Source organism: Drosophila novamexicana, unplaced genomic scaffold, assembly GCF_003285875.2.
Source record: "Drosophila novamexicana strain 15010-1031.04,08,12 unplaced genomic scaffold, DnovRS2.1 tig00000387-arrow-pilon, whole genome shotgun sequence".
NCBI lineage: Eukaryota > Metazoa > Arthropoda > Insecta > Diptera > Drosophilidae > Drosophila > Drosophila novamexicana.
The window spans coordinates 22,056-47,658 of record NW_020824800.1 but is presented as its reverse complement, the minus strand read 5'-3'; the positions used below and the strand labels follow the sequence as shown (position 1 = coordinate 47,658).

Here is a 25,603-nt window from a genome sequence, read left to right as displayed (position 1 = left end):
TAAACAAAAAATGTGTTCGGGGAGGGCAACTGCTTGTCGACGATACTGTGGGATATAAGAAGCATGGTGGGTGACGGGGTCTTAATGGCAATGTCCGTTATTCGCGTACCGTTGCGTTCTTGGCTTCGGCCTCACCTACGCATTCGCAACCTTATTATGTTCAATTTGCCGACGGCTTCAATCGTCAACTTCAAGTCAAATGAATAGCATGCGCGGTCATGCTTTCTCGCTCTTACTTGACGACCAACTACCGTTATGGATGGCAGAGGCAAATCGAAAAATGAAACAAATACGAGAAGCGGGCGCAAAACATCATTATCATTAATCAACGTCATTACGCGCCGCTCTCTTTCTCTCTCGTTAGCACCAATTGGGCAGCGGCAGCCGCGACCCCTTCACAGAATTTGAGGGCTGTTCCAGAGCGAAGCGCAATATGTCTGTTGTATATTGGGTGCTGTTGTGTGTGTGCGTGCTTGCATGTGTGTGTGTGTGTAATGTTGACGCCATCGTACACCTCAGCTATGGATGTAGTCGTATGTATATATGTATGTGTGTACATTTGACAGCTGCAGTATCTGCGGACTGTCCTTTTTCTAAGCTGTGCCCCTACGTCGGCCCACACCCTTGACGAGTACATATTTGTACTGCAATTTGGCGGCGCACTCTCCTCTTATGATTTGCCTCTTTTTGCGTTCTCATTTTTACAAGTGAGTCTTGGGTGCCCCCTGTTAAGTTAACCTCCCAAGCCGACCCCTTCATGCTGCGCTATTATCGAGAGAAATGCTTTGTTTATATGCTGGAGTACTGTAAAAAACATATCGATGTTAAAGGCATATACGCATGTTTGTATGTATATGTGTGCATGTGTCACATGCATATAAATATGTGCTCCCTACATATGTATGCGAAAAATGATTCCGGGCTCCGAATGCTGTAGTTAGCCATTCTATACTAACACACATGCATACATATATCAACACATATATGCACATATGTACATACATATATATGTTTCTGTCGAAAGCGCAAAATGATGTGAATTGCTGTGCACCCTGGGAGATTTTGTAATCAAATAATTACTGTAATTAGGATGGATGGCTGATGTCTGATACGTACACATACACACATACATGTGCATATATGTACCTATTTAAAATTCCCATGAAAGTGCAAAGTGAGGCCTTTTTTTTAGCAACATATGTACATGTTTGTACATACATATATGCATAAAAACAAAATCAATCTTAATTCCATACATCATTAGAAATGCGATGAATTAACACAAGATAAAAAGAACCCACATTGCACAGGTAAATGGATTTACCTATTGTACATATACTGATGCTTGAGTTTACATATATATGTAGGTATATAGTATGTAGATGGTTAGGTAAGTTCTTCTGTAGTATGTGTAAAATGTATGCATATCGAACCTATACATATTTATATATAAGATGTCCCAGATAAGAATAGAAAAGGTTTACATGATTAGAGTTGTGTACATGCACACATGCATACACACATACATGCTGAAAACGTGTATGTATGTGTGCACGGTTATTTGTACATATTACAACGAAATGAGCGAGCAAAACGGCATCGCCGACAACAAAATGACACCGCGCCAGGTGAGTGGAAGGCGCTGCAAAAGCTCAACGCGTAAATAAATAAACCCCCTCCCCACTAGGCGTCTGTCCGTTTGTGCGTCTGTGCCCCGCTCATTGTCAACAGCTACTAAAACAGCTAGGAACTTCATAATGAGCAATGGCCATGTGGGCGTGTTGTTGCTGTAAGGGTGGAGGCAGCGCATGCGTCTGTAGTTGTAGCATCCATTTTGCATTTAAATGGTGGGTGTGGTCTTTGCTCACTCACACAAATGCACACACACACACACACACACACACACGAGCGAGCGAGCGAGCGTGCACACACATGCAAACACATCCACAGAGAAAGCAGCACACATTGAACCGGTCCAAAACCACTTGATTAGCTCGTTCTTTTCGTTTCTATGTTCGCACTCGCATCCTACATCGATGTCGCTGTCTCTCTCTCTCTCTCTCTCTCTCGCAGTATCTCTCTCCCGCAAGTACAAGCATACCCACATTATGCACAAAGTATTCAAATTCAACAGGCAAAAAACTCGCCTACACACAACACACACACACACACACACACACATACTTGGCTTGTGCTTCACGCTGTTGTGTGTCGATAAATTTTGTGTTTCGCATCGGAATGTATCTTTTTAATTGCTTTCACACAGATTCCATGGAAAACTTTTACTTTTTTTACTTTTACTTTCAAATTAAAAACTGTCGCAGAAAAAACTTTAAATTATTGCGAAATCTTACACCCATATTCAAAATGTTATATCACATCTATGTAAGCATTACATCTATACGAAATTCCCAGAAATTTCCTTGATACCATCGGCCATTGTTTTTGGCTTAACTCTGTCCTATTTTAAATGCAACAATATCTGTTATTACTTGAATATTTTTAACCATATAATAGAGTCTTATATATGAGTAAAATCTTCTTCTCCAGCTCCAGCCCAGATTTAAAATTAAGACAGGTCTAATAAAAGCCATATGCAGCAAAACTTTGACCCTTTCTCGAACCCTGTAGACCTCTTTGGAGAAGACGGGTCAGACGAACGAGCTAAACTCTGAGAGTAAAAGAACAGTTTCCAAAAGCGGTACATATCCACGGGGTACCTTTTTTTATTACAGAGGTGCGCCTTTTTATACCCTTGTAGAAGTACTATAATTTTGACATGAATAAGATTTTCTACGCGTCTCCGATTTAATATGATTTGAAAATAAAATAATTTAACCTTTTTCCTTATTTAGGGATCAATTTTTTCTTAATCTTAACAAATTATTTTTGTTAAGTTTAATTTTCATGAAATATGTACATGGCATAAATTTAGGTGCAAATTTACTTATCATAGCTACTTAAAATGTGTTAATATTTGGTGGATTTTCAATTGGACGTGTTTTGCAAAGAATTTCACAAGTTTACAATTTTGTTCCTTAGTTCATAAACATTACATATAATTTTATTTGAACGCATTAATCTTAATCTTAATAATCTTAAAACGTGAGTTTTTATTTCCCAAGCTCCAAGCACATTTAATTTTTTTCTATAACGTATTATTAGTCTTAGTTTTTATAATGCCTATATAATTGGATGAAAATAAGATCATGTATAAAAAAACATTGATTTTCGAAATATTTAAAAAAATATCACATTTACGAGTTCCAGCATCCGCCTCGCATATGAGGAAAATGCTAATAAAGAACAAATACCATACTCAGCTATTACTAGCTTTACAAATTTTTCTCACATATATGCAAAACCGTAAGTCTCAGGTCGGCAAGGGTATTAAACCTTCGGCGTGCCCAAGCTAGCCGTTCTTTCCTTTGCTTTTTATGCGCTTAGGTGAAATTTTGCAGTACAAAAAAATGTACAACGAAATTATAGAATTGACAGTTATTTAATTTAATCATCTTTGGGCCAATTCGTAATTCGTAAATTCGTCCCACTTAAAAGTGCAGCATTTTGGAAAAGCGCACAGTTTCAAGGGTATCCTCGAGTGTGCATTAGTTTCGCACCGTTGCGTTGCGTCTGCCTTCCTTTGTTCATTTCTGACATAGAATGCTCGTAAGTAGATTGAGCAAAAGCGATTGGATTTGACATATTCCAAACGAGATACAACAAATATTCAAAATAAATCCAAATGCAAGCTTAAAATCGCATAGAGAACTCTGTACTCATTTTCCTGTAGCTACTCCAAATCGCATCATAAACTTGTTAATTTGAACACGCGCGTCTTCAAAATTATCAATAAGTTTCGAGTCAGATTACACTGAACTGAAATCCGTTATCGGTATTTTATTGTCATTTTGGAATGTTATTTTATATCATGTGGTACACACAATGAACACTTTTCCGAAGTATATGTGTAGTGGACTTAAATGCTGAGCGAAAAATAGTCTAGTTCGCGAAATATGCACATTTGGTTAAACGGGCTTTTATGGTATTTTCTAGAAAAGATTACAGTATTTTTTGGCATTTTTGTTGTAGACTAATTTGGGCCACACATTCGACTAAAGACACGTAAATCAACAATTGGAAAAGAAAGACTGTTTTGCAAAATCAAGACATTATATGTAAATTGGAGGAACATGGACGCTGGGACATGGTATAAATCGCTACCCCGCTTCACCCGTTACTGGCTAACGGCAACTGTGGGACTGAGCCTACTCTGCAGATTCGGCCTGCTGCCAATGGAATACACGTACCTCTCGCGCGAGCTGGTGCTGACCCGGTTACAGCTGTGGCGCTGCATCACGTCCCTATTCGTATTCCCACTGAGCGGAGCCACGGGCTTCCATTTCCTGATCAACTGCTACTTCATTACGCAATACAGTGCGCGCCTGGAAAAGGATCAGTACGCGCGCAGCCCCTCGGACTACATGTATCTGCTGATTATCACAGCTGTGCTGGCCAATCTCGGAGGCATGCTATTCAATGTGTACTTCTTGATGGACATGCTGGTCGTTGCCATAACCTATATCTGGTGTCAGCTGAACAAGGAAGTAATTGTTAGCTTTTGGTTCGGCAGCCGGTTTAAGGCCATGTATCTGCCTTGGGTGCTGGCGGGCATCGAGCTGGTTTTCCATGGCTCCTTGGCCTCCCTGGTTGGCATTTTCAATGGACACGTCTACTACTTCTTAAAATTCCAATACCCCCAGGAGCTTGGCGGCAATGCATTTCTGGAGACACCCGAATTTCTGTGAGTATCCATTCCCATGTCCGCATCCACATCAAAAGCAGCAAAATCTAATGTATGTCGCTTTTCCTACTCGACAGGAAACGCTTTGCACCCGATGTCTCCGGCGGCATTAGCGGCTTCGGTGTACCGCCGGAGAGCAGAGCGCCGCCTCCACGCCAATCAGCCAACTCAGCCTGGGGTCGCGGCATGGCCTTAGGACGCAATTAGAAACCTTAATTAAGTTTAGTTTACGTGCTATCTTTTTCTACACTAACAACTGTACTGGATCGCAACCTATCTCGATCAACCTTGAGAACTCATTATCTTTACTTTGAGTTTAGTATCTTTTTTTGAATGTAGAACGTCATTAAGTAAAAAATGTTAAGCGGCGGATTGGTAAACAAATAAGAATGCATATTTCTACAAATATACACCCAGGATACAAAATTCTGAATAGGTTTCGACTTTCTTCCTAATACTTAAGTCACCTAATGAGCTACAGGGTACAAATAGCGATAAATTCGCTATAATCAATCTAGTCCACTTTACATACATACATATCAATTTTAACTTGATAGTTTCCATGTCGGAAATTTTAATCGAATTCCTAAACTAAACTTGGCCCGAGTACAATAAGGAAGATATGGAGTTGCATGGGTAAATTTCATTGTTATTTCATTTTACTATTGCAACAGATTGGGTTCCAGCAAAGCTTTGCAACAATAAGCTACAAATTCATTTAATTCTCTGACTAGCAAGAAAAAGCTTTGAAGGGAACGAAAATATTGTCTTAATACCAGGCCTGCAAGTCCTAAGCGAATTGTCCTTGCTTCGGTTCACGTTAAGAACAGGTGTGGCTTGTTTTAGGCTCGTTAAGCTGACTATTAATCCATCTAAGAACCCCTCGTCATATTTTTTCGAATGAAAACAATTCATTTTTTTGGCATATAGATTTGTTTTATAGTAAAAGCCAGCAGAAGCAATGTGCTCAGCTCCGAGCTACCGTAAAAGATGCCTCACAAGTTGTGTTTACAATTTGCGGGGAACTCGGTAGTATACACAAGCTAAATAATCACAACCTATGTTTACTCCTGGGGAATTTACAAACTCTTTCTTTGAGAAAAATAAAAATGTAGATCGCTCTAAATGAAATGGGAGGAGCTTAACTTGGTCTTGTGATAACTGACTTCACACAGATGGACAAAGAGTGGACTCGGCTGTCGGCGCTGATTAAGAATATATATATAATATATAACATCGGAGAGAAGCCTCCTGATTTTAATTTTTGAATTGTTTTCAGTGTCTGACTGATTGTCCTTATAGTATCGAATATTGGCGCAGAAACATTTGAAATCAAAGATTTATTATGCTTACATTTACATTTATTTCATTTAAAATTTCTATGTTAAAAATTTTATAGCTGCACGCATTGCTCAACAATAGTATTTTTGTATAATTACATTTTGTTTACCTCTGGGTGGTTCGCTTCGATTGCGCTGTTTTTTGTTTTGTCTAAAAATTACATTGTTTATGTTTTAGATTTACAAAATCGATGCATAAAATACTTAACAGCTACACTGCTAGTACGTTATAATAATAAATGTATGAATATATATTTATGCGTGTGCGGATGTGTAGGATTTACTTCTTCTTTTAAACATTGTCCTTGTAGCTTATCTCTACTGCTCTTTACATGATACATATACATGAATTGTATGGCTTTTAGCATTATTAAAAATTCTTCAATTGTTTTGCTCAAGTATTTACAATTTTGTAATCAGATCGGCCATATTTAGATTTAGGGAATAACTAATAACTAAAAACTATAATCTCATTGAAAACACTTTTACTTATTGATTGATTTGATGTTCTGTTCGCCTTTTTGCAATACGTTATCAACTTATAAAACTAAACTAAATGAAAGATATGCTATTTACAATGTATACAAATATTATGATATTTCGATGGTGGCAGCTTGGAGAAGATAAATTAATTTTGTTACCACTGCGTAAAACAAGATTCGAAAATTTCGATTTTGTTTAAAATTATATAATCGATATTCAAGCTATTTTCATATACATTTACAAATTATCATAATGTTGCACTTTGCTTAAAGAACTTGGTACTAAACTAATAACTCAATCTAAATTAAACCGGGCTGTATGCGTGTGTGTGTGTGTGTTTGTTTGTTTGTATGTGTGTGTGTGTGTACATGTCTGCTTTTTGTTTGTGCGTTCCACTTCGGATCAGCAAAAGAAAATCCACATGGTATATTCTATCTAACTCATCACATGTGCCTACGGCAGCGTCGACGTTTTCGCTGGCATCGTTGTAGTTAGTGCTGCGACCGATTCCCCTGTTGTTGTTGTTGTTGTTGGTTGATCCAGCTTTTTCTTCTCTTCCGCTTCTGACAAGGGTGGCAAAATGGTGGCTTTAAGCGACGTGGCGGTTGTGCTGTTGCCGGTCGGTGTCTCCGGCGATATGTTACTGGTACACTCGATCTCAATGGGCTGCTCCAATTCCATGTCCACGTACTCAATAGCACTGTCGACATCGTCGTGCATTTCAATTACTATAATACATAGACCATCAATCAATATTTGACCAGTTATTAGCAATTTAGATACTTACTGCGATTTTTAAGCTGCGTATTGGACCCTTGCATCTCCTCCCCAATATCCTCTACAATGACATCATCAAACGGTTGCTTGCTTTTTGCATCATTAGTAAATGTTGTTGTGGGTGCGTTTGTGCCGGCCGCCGCCTTGGAAGCCTGGTCAAGCTCCATTTCCCAGTCGGTTGTATTCAGCACCACCATCGGCGCTGACTTAACGTTTGCCGTTTTCGGTTCCGTCGTCCCATTATCTGCCACAATGATGGGCATGTTGATGATATCAATGGGCGTGTCCTCCGTTATAAGCTGATGCGCCTTAATCTTGGCCAATGCAGACGTCGCTGCAACCGTTGTCTGAGCATTGCTAGTCGCATTGGCGGACGCCGATGGACCTATGACGAGCACATTGGGCTTGGCTGCCAGCAGCTCGGCGCTGGACTTGGGTTTACTGGAGGCCAGCGTAACTGCTCGCATTCCGCTCGTTGGCAAGAACACCAAATTATTCTTGCCAACACCAGCCGGACCCAGGGTTAGAGTGGTGGGCTTGACCTTGGCGCCGCTACCAGCGATGCTGGAGCTGGAGACTACGCTTACGCTGCTTGTGCCGCCCGCGGCGCTCGAGATCACTTGGCTGGGCGTCAGCAGATGCATGCCTTGTATCTTAATTCGCTGCTGTGTCGATTGTGGGGAAGACGGCGTGCCACCGCCAGTGGGCGAAAGTGCGGCACTGCTCACCGTGACGCCAGCTGCGCCGGAAGCGGCCACTGCGGTGACATTTGCTGTGTTGAGTTTGTGTATAATGCTGCCGCTGTGCAGCTTGGCGGGCTGTAGGAACACCTTGCCATTGGGCGAGCAGATTTTGATGTTGCGCAGTGCACTGCTGGGCACATGCTTGATTGCGCTGGCGCTGGTCAGTTTAATATTGCCCAGTATCTGTGACGTGGAGGGTGAACCACTGCCGGCCGTCGTGCTTGTTGTCGTCGCCGACGCCTTGCGAAACAGAGGTGTGCCGGGCGTCACCGAGCTGCTCAAAGGCGTGATCAGTGTGTTGTTCAAGCTGCTAGCCGGTATATTTTTTATAATATTTACAGCTGAGGCGCTGCTCAGAGGCGTGGCTATACTCTGATTCTGATTCTGACTCTGATTGGGCACTCGATCCTCGACAATGTACTTCTGCACAGCTGCCGTAGCTGGCGACTTGCTGGTGGTGCCTTGATTGGCTGGGATTGAGCCAGGCTGCTGGTCGTAGGGCAACAGACGCACGGCTGTGTTGGGCACGGAAGGCAGCTGCTGCTTGTCTATCAAATTGATCTTCTTGGGCGTCAGCTTCGTCCCAGCTGGCAAAATGGTGCTGCTTGTTGTCCGTACTTTCGGGGGCGCTGCAATCTGCTGAACGCTGATTATTTGCGGGGCAAGTGGCAGGTTGGCCGTTGAGATATTAGCAGACGTCGGCTGTGTCCCTATAACAACCGGCTGGCGTTCCTCTACAATGTATTTTTTAACGGGCGTGCTCAACTGTTGCTGCTGCTGTTGCTGTTGCTGCTGCTGCAGCTGCTGATGCGACTGCGCCGTGGGGGACAATTTCTCCTTGAAAACAACAGGCGAGTTAACAAACGCACGAGGCGTCGTTGGCGAAAGCATTTCCGGCGGACCATAGACAACACGTGCCGCAGGTATCGTCTTCAACTTGGTGGCCGCCACCGATTTAAGCGCTTCGTCGAGTATGTATTCCACGTGTGGCTGCACCAGGTGATTGGCATTCGGGTGCGCTGCCGGCTCGGCTGCTGGCGTCGGCGCTGACAATAATACTTTCTGTTGTTGTTGCTGCTGCTGCTGCTGTTGCTCTTGTTCTTGCTGCTGTTGTTGCTGCTGTTGCAGCTGCTGCTTTTGCTGCATCTGCTGTTGGAGCTGTTTTTGTGCTCGCCGCCTTCCGCTCTTCGCAGGCTTCGTGCTGACGCCGACGCCAGGAACGCCGCTGTTGTTGGCCAGCGCATTGCCAGCGCCCTTTTTGCTCGCCACCCGCTGCTTATGTTTCTGCTGCTGCTGGTAAAAGTAACGCTGCTGCAGGGTACGGGCGCTGGGGCGCTGTTCCAACGGCGCCAGTTGACCATCTTCGTCCTTGCCGCCGCTTTGCTGAGACGCCGACTGCTGCGGCTGTCCCAGCTGCCTGTCGTGTTGTGTATTACGCTTTTTGTTAGGTTTCGTGTCGCCCGTTTCGTTCTCCTTCCGCTTCAATGTTGCCTTTTTTATTTCATTCGGCAAGTCGGGCACCTTAAACTATAATCATAAACGATAAGTAATAAGATTATATACATAGATGTATGATAAGAACTTGTGCTAAAATCTAAACTGAATGTTGCATAATACCAATAAAGGCAATGGAAGAAGAAACCACATGGGAATACAAGGCTTACAACTAAAAACTGGCTATGCGGATGGGCAAAGCCAAGTTCACGAACCCAACCTTAATCTGAAAACTTGGCTCGAATCCCAAGTCGATCATTGATCATTTTATATTTCTATTATATTTTAGAAACACTTTCTTTGGAAACAGAAGTGTACACAGAATATGGTCGAATATAACTTACACTCCACTGCAAGTGTCAAATAAACAGATTTACTGACATTGAAAAGATCTCACGTGGATCAACTAACTTAACTGGTTGTCCCGATTAGGGATAGACGGCATCTTACTTACGTCAGAGTTGAATCAGAATATCTTTCCTGCAAATTCATTAAGAATAACATAGCTATATGCATTGCATTACTTTTTAGACCATTTGATTGGGAAGACAGTGCACACGGGGAAGTTTCTTCTTTGTTACGCTGTCTATATGTGCACAGATGTATATGGTAGTTGCCTCTACCGTTGAGGAATGCCTCGCAGTTGCCGTTCCTAGCTAACTAGGCCGCTATCCAGATAAAAATTCAAAAGCCCACATATGGCTTGATAATAACATCCCAAGTATAGCTTGCGGGCCAGGATGTTTTATATTGGGATGGGAGTCATGTTGCTTAGCCTTAGAAGCTCGCTCTATATTGAGGGCATTGTGGAACATTGATCTTGGGTTAGCATTACCAGCCACGTGTCGCTTTTTTATTCCCAAAATGTAATTTTTGATATATATATGAAATATAACCCGTATTTTAAACATTTATATGTTATGGGCAAAAAAATTTAATAACTGACAAAAACAAATGACCCGAAGCAAATTAAAGTGTCTTAATTAAGATGTTCAAAAAAGCGCCAATTTTAAACTGGATTATTGTCTTTTTAAAAATGACCGTTATTATGTGGCCCTTTTTTGATAAATCGGCATTTGATCGATATTAATTGCTTATCGATTGCAGAATTTAGGACTGTAGCAATCAGCTGCCTGTTAATGTAAGTTAACATTACTTCTGCTGTTAACTGACACTGGCTGTTAGAGCTGGAGATGCAGAATTCAATCAAATTTAATTAAGTGCACAACATCCAATAAGCGGCATTTGGCACTAATACAAATTAATAATGTACAAATTGATAGGCGTTCCAACAATGCGCCCAACACTAATTATGCAAACGACTATCTTTTAATAAACCTGCTAAACGCCTGCATTTGAATTGGATCAGTTGGCTACCAAAAGTAAATACCTGTTTCCTCTCCTCTCCCTCTCTCCAAAAAACGCGCGGAGATCTTTAAAAAAACACTAATCAAACCCCCTAAAGATAACCTTGCTTTAGTCGCACTGCCTTTCGGCGCAGCCCACCTTGAGAGCAAATGACCCAGGCGCAGACTGTACTTTCTATGTCCATACATATTCGCACATATGTATGTACGTATATGTTAATGGTCAGGTCAAAAGAATTGCGTTATATAATGCTGGGGCACTTACCGGCTCATCCATGATGACCAGGGGCTCCTGATGTTTTGTAATGCCATGCTTAAGAGTCTGATAGGTTGCCTGTTCGAGAAGTGCTTCGCTTAGGTTTGCCCCAGTTTCATTTGGCGGAGCCAGTTTACTATTTTCCGCATAAGCTTTCGCGGCCAGATCGTTGGCCACAATGCTCAGAGCTGTTTGCGGACAAATGCGTGGCAGCAGCGGATATGGGCGACGACCTTCACGTGACCATTCCTGCCATGTGTTTGGGCCGCAGACGCTGAAAATGCGAGACACGGTCACATATGCACTCGAATATTTAACACTCAACTCCATATAGGCTCTTACTTCTCGGCAATGGTGCACAATTGCTCGTCGTTGGCAGCGCGTCGCACCTCCGCACGGTGGCGTTCCTGTGTTATGTGAAACAGTTGACGCAACTCCTCGAGCAGCTTGGCTTTTGGTTCGCTGAGCGAGCCTTGGGCGCGAAAAACGCTTATTATATGCGAATACGATTCTAACTCTGCTTGAACGATACAAATAAATGGACACCAATTAGCCGAAAATCGAGATCCACTGAAGCTGGGCAGCTGCTGTATAACATAAAGTGCTTCCTCCTGGCGGTGGCGGCAGCAGCATATCACCTACCAAGTCGACGCAGCATGCCCCGACATTCGTCGCGGGACATTTCCAGCGTTTGCGGCCACATGCTGCGCATAGTTTAGAACGCACGACGTTTGAAGCGCTCCAATCCGTTAATTTGCAGCTTAATTTAGCAATTTTCCCAAATGGTTTTCGCGAATCTTGTAACTAAAACAAACTAAAACTCAGCGTTTGCTGGTGCTGATTTTAGTGTTGCAAAGCAATCGATTGTACTATCGATATTATGCGTGACATTCACATCACTATCGTAAGAGCGGTGCATTGCTATCGATACTTTATTGGCTTAGCACACCTTTGTTGAATTTCGTGGCAGGTGCCACGACGTAAAGTTAGAAAATTACAATTTTTAAATTCTTGTTCAAAAAATGAACAATTCTTCACGCGATAGGCGCGGGATTGGTTATGTTTCCCTATATCATACAAAACAAGAGCACAACATTATCTCATAAGACCTGATCAGTTTTATTAGGAACACGCAGTTTTTTCATCATAATTAGGGATCAGTGCGTTGTAAAGATTCAATTGCGCTATTGGCCTACGTAGAGAAACAAATTATTGTACATAAATATTATTTAAAAGACAATATATATATTTTTTGCTTACCGATTTAAACCAAAATGAAGGGATCATGAAACTAATCCGATCGGAAAAGCTCATTTCCGAAACAGGTGAAATCCCATGTAGATGCAAATGGTTTTGCGAAATGAACGGAGGAACATGAAAACCGATCACTGCTTTTGATATATCTACATCCTTTGATGCAAGAAACTGAATCATGCCATTCTGCATGCGCTCAACTAAAAAACAAAACAGCATAAAAATAAACAAAAGCATAAATACAATAAAACAAATAACATAAATACAATCAAACTGTGTAAATAAGCTTACCCAAACTCACCTAAGCCTACGTGGGATTTATTAAGCACCTTTAGGCTGTCAAAATGTTGTTTGGGAATAGCCAAATAATGATACGTAGCAGCAGGTTTTATATCCTTAAATATCACAAATTCATCGTTTTCAAATTCGAGCTTTGGAGGTGTTATTTTACCGCTGGCAATTCCGCAAAATAGACATTCAGATATAGACGAATCATTGTGATCGTTTTCAGTTTGTAACGAGTATTTTATAAAAAGACACAAGGTTAAAAAAGCCAATGGAAAAGAAATAAATCTTTTTTTAAAATATTTTCTAAACCACGAACTGGATTTTTTGTTACACATTTCCAACCAATAAACAAATATAAAAAAACTATCTAGAGGTGGTCATTGAAGTATCGATGTTTTTATTAAAAAATACATGATCGATTATTCTGAAAAACAAAAAAGCGGGAAGATCGAAAGCTAGAAAAGGATGACACTATCGTTTGACTTATGTAACGTACATGAATTTCTATTATAAAGGTTAAAAAAATTGAAATATTTAACCAGAACATTTGAAACATAATTTACAAAACATTTTGCATATTATATTAATCTGTACATTTTTTCTATGTTGTATGATGTAAGCTCGCCGCATACAGCAAGTTTGTTTGTATATTTTGAATATCTCCAACGTTTGATCGCATGTCATTCGAGTAAAAGACGGGCATTATCTTCGAAACGAGTAGTTGCAAACACACTTTATGTAAGTATTTGATAGCTAATTGGTCTAATAGCAATAACTGGATTAAATTGTTGCACAATGCGTGTAAATAATGAATTAAGAAAAGTCATCCTAGTTATCTTTGAAACAAAATAAATCTTTGCAATACCCAAAACAAAGCATAATTCTGCGTTTGGGATATTTAAAGCCTGTAAATATTAAAGTCCCATTTTCCGGCCGTAGTTATCGCTTTTACAAATGCTTCGAGCGCTGCTTCAAAAGCACTAATAAATAGTAATAGTAATATTAATTTTTTTTTTTTTTTGTATAAACTGAAAAATGTAACGCATATTTGATACGGAAATAAATTTGGTCCTAAAGCGGAATACCACTAATACTCAAAAACACAACATTCTTTGGTTATCGATGTATCGATTTAATATGAGAGTAAAGATATATTTGTGAGTTTGGCCACAACTTGTGGCCAAGCACTAGAATTTTCAAAAGTCTATTCCAATGCGAATTAAATGATTAAAACGCAGTTAATATGTTTATTCGATCAGCCAAAAACAAGTTCGAGACCGTGGATGTTGTGCGCAGGCTAAAGCGTCTAGTCGAAGGCACCCTCTCGTCTTACCGGCGTTTGTTTTTGCTTTTGTTGTGTGTGTGCATAGTTTTTTATATGTTACCACCAATCTTTCGTTATTTATTTCTAAGCCCAACAGAACAGAAAGGTAACGTATCTCTGTCGCTCGCATTTTGCTCATCAATAATTACCGTAAACGTAACCGCAATTAGATCCGCACAGCATGTGCATGGACGACCGACTCACGCCCTATATATTGCAGAACTACGAGTATGACGCCAACATACGTCACGTGGCGCCACTGATGCCCGGTGAGCGCGACTATGTGCCCTATGTGGGCAACGGATACATTGGCATTGAGGTCGCGCATGATGCATCATTGAATATAAAGCATGGGCGTGCGATGCAGCTGCCCATACGTTTCCATCCGGTTATGTCTGTCTCGCAGAACGGGGGCGTTGCCGGTGAGAAGGAGGCCACTGTTGTTGAATATCTGACGGGAATGGTGCATCGATTCCAATGCTTTGCCGGCTACTTTGCGTCGTACACGCTCTATGCACATCGCACACAGCCCAATGTGCTGATGCAAGAACTGCAAATAACCAATACACGCAATACGGTTGAAAGCATTGATCTTATAATGCCACGAAATCGTCTACCGAAGTCGACTGTGCGCAGCATTCCGCTCAGGTAAGTCCGGGTCGAAAACTCATCTGGCATATTTAACTAAACCGGCCAATTACAGCGATCCAGCGCAAATAGGCATGCTCACATATAGTGCAGTGGAAGTAATTACAGCATCTGTACAGCCCACTGCGGATGATCCGAGCAAATTGATTGTGATTAGTATTGCAAAACCACAACTGGAGCCAAAAATACAGCTGCGCAAGCGCGGCACCGTGCACATAATTTACCCAATGATCATCGAGTACTCCAAACCGGTTGCCGAGACTCAAGTGATAGCAACCAGTGGGACCATCGAGCAGCATTCCATTCAGGCCATGACAAAGCTGCTGCAGAAGCTGAGTGCCAAGGCATCCGGCTCCGGATCGCTAAACAGCATCAATACATTCCGCCAGGATCACATCAATGTTTGGACAGATCTTTGGGCAACGGGCTTTACGATAAGTACCTCTAAGGCTGAGAACAGCTTAAATGGGGATCGGATTAATGCCACCATGTATGCTGTGCTCTCTCAAGTGCGCAGTTTTGAATTTGAAGATGCGGCTTCCGGTTCGTTCGGGAGCTCTGCAGGCATACGAGAGGACATTGCCAAAGCGTTGACATATGCGGAGGGCTGCTACGATTCCTATCATACGCTTCAGGCGGAGAATCTTTGGCGTGACATGTCAACGCTAACCCAACTCAATTCGCTTGTATCCTCCTGGATGCTTACATTAGAGAAGCAAGGCTGCCACAATCTGATACGCGCCGGCGCCTCGGGCGTCATTCAGGCAATGACACTCAGCTTTGGTAGCTTTCGTTTTAGCAATCAGCATCTGGAATGCAACATGCATCCTAAATTTTTGCATCGCGACTTTCACTTTAGGCGCCTCAACTATGGAAACAAGACGCATGTCAATGTCACAATCACTGTGAAGGACGACAACAAAGCGGTTATCAATGTGGCCCTGGATCGTTCCGATCGCAGTTACTATGCTTGCGATGGCGGCTGTCTGGATGAGCCAATCTTGTTGACGTAAATAGCGATCATAAATACGATTTCATTGTTACCATCCAATGTATCTCATCCCGTTTTACAGACAAAACCGTCGAGAATTTCCTGTCAAATTGACTGAACCACTAACTGCAATATTATATATAACCGAGGACAAACAACACATGGAGGAAATCCATCATGCAATACACGTAAAGGAAGTCGTTGAGGGTAAGCTGCTCTTTGTGTCTCTACATATTTTATCAATTAATAATTCATTTGAATCTTTAGCTCCGGCGCACGAGCAGCACGTTATCGCGCTGCATAAGCATGGACATCAACTGGGCGGCTTGCCCGCACTCTTCTGGGTCTCAGTCTGTGCAATAATCGTAGTATTTCATATATTCCTATGTAAGCTTATTATCAAGGAGTACTGTGAGCCAAGCGATAAGTTAAGATATCGTTATAACAAACCGTGATTCTAGTTTTATATACATACAAAAAACAAAAACAATCAAATTGGACAGACAGAAGAAGCTACTAGTAAAAAAAAAACTTTAAACCAAATGCTGAGTTTTAAATAACAAATGTCAGACATGTTTATCGAACTTTATAAAAATGAATTAAATGAATTATAAAAGTGACAGTTGACTTTAAAGAAAATGTGCTATACAGTAGTTAGATCAAAATTTAAATATATATATATATAGATTAATAAGCGATACTTGGAAAACGGGCTGAATCAGATAAATAAGATGTTTTGCAAGCTAATGTAAGTTTTGTACGTACAATTTAATTAACATTTTTTGTTAATGGCAATTAAACAACTTGCAATTATTTTCTGAGTAATAACCCCTCGAATGACAACTGTATTCTATAAATGAAAATAGACATTCATTTAAATTTACTTAAAATCATTTAAATAGCCATCAACTAAATCCCAAGCCTAAAAATATAGTAAATCAATGTAATCAGATATAGGTTTTGACTTAGACCCCGTCGAGAGTTCCTTAATTTCTTAAGCTTTTTGTGTGCTTTAAAATTGTGACTTCCTTGACGGACTTTTGCTATGGACGTGTATCATCATAGGTAAAAAATAGATTGTGCCTGAAAATGAAAATGTATCTCAATAGTGAAAATATAACTGCCCTATGGCAGCTATTTTATTATAATTGTCTGCCATATAAAGAAAAATGGCTGATTAAATTATGGAGGCAGCTATATAATCTATAAAATGCTTTATTTCAAAGCCAGATATTTGTCGTATGTACAGGATAGGTGTAAGGCAATTGTTGTAACTAATTAACTGCAAGAAGTAGCTATAAATGCGTATAGAAGCGGATAAGGGGCTTCATAACGATCTCTCCACTAGCATTATTTATTTGGTCACCTTATGTATGCTCTCGGCCAGGTACTCGACGTTCTTGCTTGTGACGCCGGCCATGGAAATGCGGCCATCCTTCGTAAGGTAGACGCTGTGATTTTTGATCAGGCTGTCAACCTGTTCAGGCGTGAGGCCTGTAAAGCAGAACATGCCAATCTGGTTGACAATGTGCTCCCAGTTGTGCGTGGAGCCCAGTTTCTCGAGATTGCTCTTCAGTTTTGAGCGCACGTCGATGATGCGATCTGCCATGCCTTTAACATCCTTTAGCCATTGGCTGCGCAAGTCAGCGCTATTGAGAATTTCGGCGGCAATGCGTGCACCATGAATTGGGGGATTCGAGTACAGAGCGCGAATAAGGATCTTGATCTGTGATAAACAGCGTGCTGCCTCCTGCTCATCGGCACAGATGACGGAGTATGTGCCGGCACGCTCGCCGTACAGACCCATGTTCTTGGCGAAGCTTTGCGCCAGGCAGAAGTCGTGACCATCTGCCTCAAAGATGCGCACCGCCTGAGCATCGCCATCGACGTTGCCGGTAGCAAAGCCCTGATAGGCCATGTCAAAGAATGGATAGAGGTTGCGTTGTTTAAACAGCTGGGAGAGTTCGCGCCATTGCTCCGTGCTGGGATCCACGCCCGTTGGATTGTGGGCGCATGCATGCAGCAGCACAATCGACGTTTCAGGGATTTTCTATTAAAGAGTAAACAATTTGAATAAAAGCGGAATCGGCTGCTTTGTTACCTCACCTTCAGGTCCTCAACCATGCCGCCAAAGTCCAGATTGCAGTTCTTTGGGTTGTAGTAGCGATAGCGCTTGACCGGCAGACCAGAGTGCTCGAAAATGGGCACATGGTTACCCCACGACGGCGTCGGCAAATAGATCTCCCGGTTTCCCTGCCAGAATTTGCTCAGAAAGGCACCGCCCACACGTAACGCGCCAGTCCCGCTGATCGCCTGTGTTGTGGCATTGTGCTTGGCCTTCAGGCGCTGCGATTGCTCGCCCAACGCCAGCTCGATCGCCTTGTTGTAGAAATCGGGCAGACCAATGATTGTGGCATACTCCTTGTCCAGGGCGCGACCCACCAGACGTTTCTCGGCCTGACAGCAGAAAGATGACAATTAACTGTCTAATTGAGAAGGCAACCAACTCGCAATTACCTCACGCACGCTGGGCAGCACAAATGGTTTTGTGTTGTCGTCCCGATAGGCACCGGCTCCCAGATTGATCTTCTTCGGATTTGTATCCTTCTTGAAGGCCTCCGTGACACCCAAAATGGCATCGGGTGGACCCATTTTCACGTCGGAGAACCATGTCGATCTAGCATTTAAGAAAAGTACAAATTTTGAGTTAATATAATTGAAAATATAGATTCATTTTAATAAATAGGAATGAAAGATCAAAATTCTAGAATAGATAGAAACTTTGAATACAATTTTTTGTTGCCAGTTCTTTAAGATTTGTGTCTAATCTAAGTTCTAACTTTCATCTTAATATTAGATTTCGAAGCTGAAGCTAAATATAGCACAATTTTATCGCAGTTCCCGCTATAAGGGTATTTAATCTTCGGCATGCGTGAAGATTATATTATGGTTGTTCATTGCCCCCAGGGTAATTTTATTTGCACTCTCGATTTTCACAGACGGCCGTTTCCTGAACTTATCGACGAATTAATAAATTATCTTACCTATTCCACTTCACCAAAAAAAAAAAGTTTGATTAGTAAAATAATAAAAACAAAAAAAAAGCAAAGCAAAAAAAACGGTTGAGTTTGAAAGTCAAGTGTGGGTAAATATTTGTGACCTTTCAAACCCCTCTAGGTTGACGTCTTAACACAGTGTTGCACATTTCGCTTATCGCACTTTGGTGTAAACAAGCCTTATTACTGTTCATCTCAGATTAACGGGATTGACACTAGCCTACACATTTCAGCCCAGAGATAACGAATTGATTTCCTTCTTCGTATAAAACTTGTTTTTTTCTCCAAAAAATATGAAGATATATATCATATTAATTATTTACGAAACGTGCAGCCCATTAGAAAAGTTTCCGGGTATGAAATTCAATCAAATTCAATGAAAACAAAGTTGTGTCTAATAATGGAGGCATATAAACAGGGCTTGATAATAATTGAAGGTACATTATGCTGCCTGAAGAACATATGCATATAAAAACAGAATATAGGTAACTGAAATCGTAGGAAAACATGCCATTGTACTACCTGACGATACCTGATAGTTAAAAAATAGATAATAAAATCGTTCACTTGAAATACCTCGTTAAAGCCTTTAATAGGGGTGTACGAATTAGCGTGTTCGCCCAAACGTGAATGTACACACATTTGCGAGTACCTAGAAACACGGTTGCCACTTGGAAATGCAATGAAAATGTACATACATATGTATTTTTACCAGAAAATAATAGGAAAATTTAATAAGGGTATAAAAAAAATATTCCTTTTTTAAAATACTCACATGGTACTAATACTAGGGATATTTATAAAGTACCTTTTTTAAAATACGCATAGGAATAACGCTTTAAATGAATGTATTTGTACTTCTAGTATTAAAATATTTCTTACTTTACTTTTTATTCATGAGCATTTGGAAAAAAAACCTGAAAACCAATTATTTTGAAACATAGTACCTTTACATTAAGTACCTACTTTGGTACATTTGTACATGTGGCAATCGTGCCTACAAATGCAGGGAAAGCATGGATTTTGATAATATAAACAATAAAACATATGTGTATCTTTATATATAATGTATATACACACATACATATATATGTAGCCACATTTTTATAACGCAGAGATAAAACACTGGAGAATATTTTAGTTTTCACATCCAATACATACACAAGTAGACTTTTTAACATATATCTATATGTATTAAAATACATATGTAAACTTGTAATATTTAAATACATACATACACATACATATATAGAGGGTTGCGTGTCGTATTGACGTTTGCATCACACTTATACATGGATATGTACAGACATATCTATACACATATGTGACATAATATAAATCGAGGCAAACAAACACTAAATAATCCAGCGGGGCACGCACACAGGCAACACTCTCTCACACACACACTCACACATAGGCAAGTAGAACGCATAGACCGGCATTTGAGATGACCTTGGCAAATGACACTGCATCGCATTCTGACGTGTAATAGAGCGCAACAACAACAACAAAAACAACAAGAGCGAAAACAACGAAGATTGAGACTTACTTGCAACGTAAAACGGCTGGTGAATTAATGACGACTCGGTTTGCTGTCAACAAGCTTCGTTTACAAATCTGCGACATGTTTAAAAATGTGCTTAAAAGTAGAATTTATTGGAAACAACTTAAATGCCGCCAAAATGCTGCGTCGACTGCGGCCAAAGTGAATCTAACCAAGCGGTGCCAACTGGAATCATTAGCAGAAGCTTTTTGCTAGTGATGTGCAAGAAAGAAACGAAAACATCGAAAAGAGATCAACACAAATGTTAAACAGCGGTGAATGACAGCGAATTAGTTGTGCGAGCGTTACATCGATAAAATTTAAAAAATAATGTATATAATTTTGGTAGTAAACTAATTTTTCTTATTAGGCTCTAATAAGCAGAATTGATATTGCCTATTAGAATGTTACAGTTCAAACGGAGTTCTGTTAATTAACAGAGGTGAACCAGAAAGCTTTCTTGCCAATATATTGTTTTGCAATCGGCTCCGATAAGTATCGATAGAAAAGCTGCCATCTGCGTGAGGCGCGCAGCTGATTCTGGCTTTTGCCTCTGTTTCTTTCTGGTCATATTTCAGTTGTAGCCAAGGCATTGTTGAGAAAAATATATAAGTCTACTACGTTCAGTGTCGTATCGCCTGATCTTTTAATTGAATTAAACAAAATAAGCGACATGTTCAAGTTGTGCGTGCTTATCTCGTCGCTGCTCTTGGCAATGCAGCTTGGAAAAGCTCTCGAGTTCCAAGATTGCGGCTCTAAGACTGGCAAATTCACCCAAGTCACACTCGAGGGCTGTGATACCACAAAGGCGGAGTGTGTGCTACGAAGAAATACGAATGTGTCAATATCAATAGATTTTGCATTGGCCGAAACGGCATCAGCCGTAAAAACGGTCGTACATGGAAAGATCTTGGGCATTGAAATGCCCTTTCCGCTAAACAATCCAAATGCATGCCTCAACAGTGGCCTTAAATGCCCATTAGAAAAGAACGAGGCTTACAGATATACAGCTACGCTGCCCGTGCTGAAGAGCTACCCAAAGGTCTCCGTGCTCGTCAAATGGGAGCTACAGGACCAGAACAGTGTGGATATCGTGTGCGTGGAAATACCCGCCAAGATACAATGATCAGGTTGATCACATCGAAAACTGTTAAATTCGCAACAACTGAGTTCTTATTGTCATCTAATTTAAAATAAAGAAAATAAAATTAACCTTAAACGATTTTGTGTGTGGAGAGAGCGCGAGCGCTTACATATTTCGGACGCTTGACATTGCTCTCATTTGCTCTCATTCGCTCTCATTTGCTTTTATTGCCTTTTCCGCTATGTGCGATACGTTGATAAATGGAGGTGAACAAACCGAAAGTACTTTGGGCTTTCAATTGACTGCTTATTTTTGGCTCTGCAGATTCGAATCATATTCTAAAAGCGCATTTTCCTTATCCACATTTTTGTCAATTGACACACGTACATGTGTATGTGTCTGTGTGAGTGTGTGCTGAATGACTGACTGATGATCAACGTACATACATATGTGTGTGTGTAATGTATGTGTGTATGTAAGTGCACGCTAAGACGAGCTTTTTTGTCCGATCGGACTCTGAGCTACGATGATCTATCAGATCAGTAAAGCATTTTATTGTCGATCTGCTAAATATTTTATGCAAATATCTATTGTAGAGAATTCATTTAAGATGCATACATATATAATATAAGTATAGTGGGGAGTGCTGCTTACCAGGTTCATGAGCTGGTCATAAAAAAGTAAGAATCAACAACTATACTTACAAGTTAGTAAGGTAAAAATGCAGCTGATTAAGAGGAAATTGAATTCTTCAAGGCGCAAGTTGCATAAGTTTCTTCTAATCAGCAAAATCAAAAATGTAGCCAAGATCAGCTAAAAGAAGCTTCATCGGACTATTATATCATATAGCTATAGTAGGTCAAGTGCATTTAATTATCGGCATGCTGAAGAAAGCTGTTCTTACTTTGTTTAAATAAAGTTTACCAATATGAATATGCCGTGCAGGTGGGCAGCAGGTGGGCAACGACTCACTCAACTCAACTCAACTGACTGAGATAAACGTTTCCAATTCCGAGCGTTCCGGACTAACATAGCTTTCCAATCACCCTTAGATCGCTTTTTGGCTCAAGTCCAGAGTTTGCTATTGCTTTAGCAGCCCGGACTAGGGTTCACTCAAACAAGCATTTCTTTGTGCGTTCATTTGATTTATTTGTACAGGCGACGCAGCTGATTATGACTAAGAAATCAAATGAAAATAACACTGACTCAAGTTTAGCTGAGTATTCGTTCGTGTTCATGTTGAGCAAGTAATTGCATATACATATAGAGCTTAGGCTAGGTTAAGGCAGTTCTTCAGTCGATTCACTTGGACAGAAGGCACAATATATGAAATACTGAGCTCCAGCCCGAGGCACGAATAAAGTTTATAATGAGCTTAGTTATTTACAAAGATCTGTTAGATCCACAAGGAGATAGTTGAATAGGTCAACTTCTATACGACAACCTCGGCAGGTTCGAGGGAGCTACATAGGTGTCCGGCAGGGGCCTATCTAGCCGAGACAGCTTTGTGGAGTGTGTTCTACAGCGAGTCGGGATCCAAATGTCCACAATTGTCTTCGGATTAAAAGCTTGCAACTCGTGTTTTGTATATTCATGTTAACTTATCGCAGAGATTTTGTGAGTTGAGCTTAGTCTGAATCAATATTGTGAATCCAGCCCGTCGCTCCCGGCAAATTCCTGACCACATTTGCCAATGTAGTGGCAATCTTCTACCACGTCCACTGGCGCCCAGGAATACGTGCAACTGCTCGACAGCTGGGCACGCATGTGGAATATTGAGCAAAATGCCTCAAAGTTTCCTGGCGGTCAATTTCACACTGAGACGTGGCAAGGCTCTTGATGGCAGGCACCTCCTCTACATCCTGGCAGATGCCGCTTTCCTGGGACTTGTGATTGACATAAGACTTTGACTTTTATAATACCTTTTAATATATACAGGCCATGATTAGTTCTTGAACAACGTACACTTTTAGACAGCATTCGTACCAGAGGATATATTGTAAAAAGGATATATTGTGCAAATGTATGTTACAGGCTGAAGCAAGCATCGGCTACCCTATAAAGTATCTATATATATTCTTGATCAGCATTAAAAGCCGGATCGATCTATGTCCCTCTGTCTGTCCGGCAGTTCATATGCAAGAAGGAGTCGATCTCGGTCGATCTAGAGATTTTAAGTTCTATACGTAGAGTCGCCTGGTGCCCGCGCAGAACGAGTTAGATAATCGATAACTTAGCCCGTTTTCGAGAAATCGATAAGGATCGATATGAAAATCCAATTTTTTTCAGAACATAGCTCTCGTTTTAAGAGCTAGAGTCATTACATTTGGCACATAACTTCTAGAATAGTGTGCACAAATCATTTAAATTGCATTTTCTGAGCCGGGTTTAATTTAATCGAGTTAAACAGAAAACAGTCTGCAGACTGAAGGAAAATGCCCATAGTTTGACCTTACTATAATCTGCATTTTATTGAAATTAATCATATGGTAAGGCTCAATATGTACGACATTCGTGGGCTCCGGTCCCAACAGCTGGTGTAATTGTCATGATTATTGCCGGAACATTTTAAATGCGGTTTAATTTGTTTGTATGTAAAATGTTGGCAAAATGTTATTGAAAGCATCGTGTGTGAAATAACTGTGATTAAAAAGAAATTAAATTAAAATTAATTACATTTTGCTTACCTTTTATCAATGCACCTGTGCCTGGGCCAACATGCCTTTATGTTTCATCGACAACACCTGGACTTATGACAAGGCTGGCATATACAAGTAATCCATTAAAAACTATCTGTTGAAAAGAATTTATATGTTTAATGACAAAAGAGATATAAGTCGAAGGGTACAGTTTACTTCACAACTGAGAATTTCAGCGATTACAGAGCACTTGTTATCTTTTATCATTCGGAAACTCGATGAACACCTGAAAGAAGTGCAGATCTCAAAAAAATAAAGAGTTCTTTTAAATAACTACCTTTAATACTTTTAAAATATTTCTTCAAGCTCACAGATGCAGTCTGACAAAAGGCAAAGAGAAATTCAAAGAAGTATATAAATGTAGTTTAAAATGATTTTAAGCTTTTTTCTAAAAGAACATTAAACTAGTTCGGTTAACAGTAACAACTATTAATTAATACAATAGTTGCTTAGCCTCCTTTTTCTAGTTATAAGTAAGCCCGAGCACTCCACGAGATCAGATAATCCTTTAGCTGCCTTTTACAGGTAGGTATTCAGGTGTGCTGAGTTTGATCTTAAGCTATTTTCAGTTTTCTAATGCAGGCGAAAACCAACAATAAATGCTATTTAATGCTATTCTGAATCAGATGGGGCGACAAACTGTATTTAATCTGCGGCATGACTGAAATTGCTTTTTAGAATATCATCATTAAATACAAAAGCACATCTTCTGGGCACGGGTAGCTGCTCGTGCAGTGGCTTTATTGAAATTCAATTTGATGGACATCAACCTGAACGTATTGGTTGGCGGTTGCAGCTCCTGGCGCTGCTCTTCGACTCATTAAATATTAATTGTAAATTTTAATTAAAATAAACCGTTGCGACTACGGCAGGAAGTCGATGCTGGCCATGCACACTATTTGCCACTGATGGCCAGAGTAATATTGTTTACTGATTTTCCCATTTTCCCCCCAGACTGTTCGGCAAACGTGGTCGCAAGTACCAACAATTATGGGTTCTTGTGCAACTGCAAGGATTATCAATAAAAACCATTAATTGCCAGGCAAACTCTGCTCTGCTGAGCTGGCATGGTAATCGTGTATAATGCAAAATAATCAAATGACAAAGTGCTGCGATGTCCTTCACGACAACTACGATATGTCTTGCATAATTTGCATAATTTCTTTGACATTACGCTTTAGGTAACGTTCTGTTGAATAAGCTCGGGCTTTATAGTTCCAAAACAACATAACTCCGCGCGGTGATATGACGCTCCAAAACGACAAACCTTCGCGCGGGAGATATGACGTTCCAAAACGACATAACTCCGCGCGGAGTTATCCAAATGTATGTAACAGGCAGAAGGAAGCTTCTCCGACCCCATAAAGTATATATATTCTTGATCAGCATCAATAGCCGAGTCGATCTAGCCATATCCGTCTGTCTGTCCGGCCGTCCGTCCGTCCGTCCGTA

The 25,603-nt window shown here is 40.7% G+C and overlaps 6 protein-coding genes across 7 annotated transcripts; 3 read left to right on the top strand and 3 right to left on the bottom strand.

Moving 5' to 3' along the window:
• Positions 1-3,937: 3,937 nt before the first annotated feature.
• LOC115759852 (derlin-1) lies at positions 3,938-5,237 on the top strand. Its single transcript, XM_030700949.1, has 2 exons — positions 3,938-4,804; positions 4,882-5,237. Exons 1-2 carry the CDS (start codon positions 4,194-4,196, stop codon positions 5,009-5,011), a joined length of 741 nt encoding a protein of 246 aa, XP_030556809.1. The 5' UTR covers positions 3,938-4,193; the 3' UTR covers positions 5,012-5,237.
• Positions 5,238-5,323: 86 nt separating this feature from the next.
• On the bottom strand, positions 5,324-12,030 carry LOC115759851 (putative mediator of RNA polymerase II transcription subunit 12). 2 transcript variants are annotated; one of them, XM_030700947.1, is made up of 5 exons: positions 11,907-12,030; positions 11,607-11,781; positions 11,274-11,538; positions 7,415-9,674; positions 5,324-7,355 (listed from the first exon to the last, which is right to left on the bottom strand). In XM_030700947.1, exons 1-5 carry the CDS (start codon positions 11,974-11,976, stop codon positions 7,081-7,083), a joined length of 3,045 nt encoding a protein of 1,014 aa, XP_030556807.1. In that variant the 5' UTR covers positions 11,977-12,030; the 3' UTR covers positions 5,324-7,080. The 2 variants fall into 2 exon arrangements, with proteins under 2 accessions (XP_030556807.1, XP_030556808.1); XM_030700948.1 differs by lacking the exon at positions 5,324-7,355 and having other exon boundaries at positions 8,239-8,421; positions 8,487-9,674.
• Positions 12,031-12,359: 329 nt separating this feature from the next.
• On the bottom strand, positions 12,360-13,154 carry LOC115759999 (histidine triad nucleotide-binding protein 3). Its single transcript, XM_030701156.1, has 3 exons — positions 12,820-13,154; positions 12,525-12,718; positions 12,360-12,456 (listed from the first exon to the last, which is right to left on the bottom strand). The coding sequence occupies exons 1-3, from the start codon at positions 13,139-13,141 to the stop codon at positions 12,415-12,417; spliced, it is 558 nt and encodes a 185-aa protein (XP_030557016.1). The 5' UTR covers positions 13,142-13,154; the 3' UTR covers positions 12,360-12,414.
• An 809-nt stretch (positions 13,155-13,963) lies between these two features.
• On the top strand, positions 13,964-16,888 carry LOC115760310 (uncharacterized protein KIAA2013 homolog). The gene is made up of 5 exons (XM_030701598.1): positions 13,964-14,236; positions 14,301-14,778; positions 14,834-15,787; positions 15,852-15,976; positions 16,037-16,888. The coding sequence occupies exons 1-5, from the start codon at positions 14,050-14,052 to the stop codon at positions 16,222-16,224; spliced, it is 1,932 nt and encodes a 643-aa protein (XP_030557458.1). The 5' UTR covers positions 13,964-14,049; the 3' UTR covers positions 16,225-16,888.
• An 80-nt stretch (positions 16,889-16,968) lies between these two features.
• On the bottom strand, positions 16,969-20,690 carry LOC115760312 (aspartate aminotransferase, mitochondrial). Its single transcript, XM_030701599.1, has 4 exons — positions 20,375-20,690; positions 18,287-18,446; positions 17,876-18,226; positions 16,969-17,819 (listed from the first exon to the last, which is right to left on the bottom strand). The coding sequence occupies exons 1-4, from the start codon at positions 20,449-20,451 to the stop codon at positions 17,124-17,126; spliced, it is 1,284 nt and encodes a 427-aa protein (XP_030557459.1). The 5' UTR covers positions 20,452-20,690; the 3' UTR covers positions 16,969-17,123.
• A 235-nt stretch (positions 20,691-20,925) lies between these two features.
• On the top strand, positions 20,926-21,572 carry LOC115760313 (NPC intracellular cholesterol transporter 2 homolog a). Its single transcript, XM_030701600.1, has one exon. The coding sequence runs from the start codon at positions 21,042-21,044 to the stop codon at positions 21,492-21,494; it is 453 nt and encodes a 150-aa protein (XP_030557460.1). The 5' UTR covers positions 20,926-21,041; the 3' UTR covers positions 21,495-21,572.
• The last annotated feature ends 4,031 nt before the right edge of the window (positions 21,573-25,603 follow it).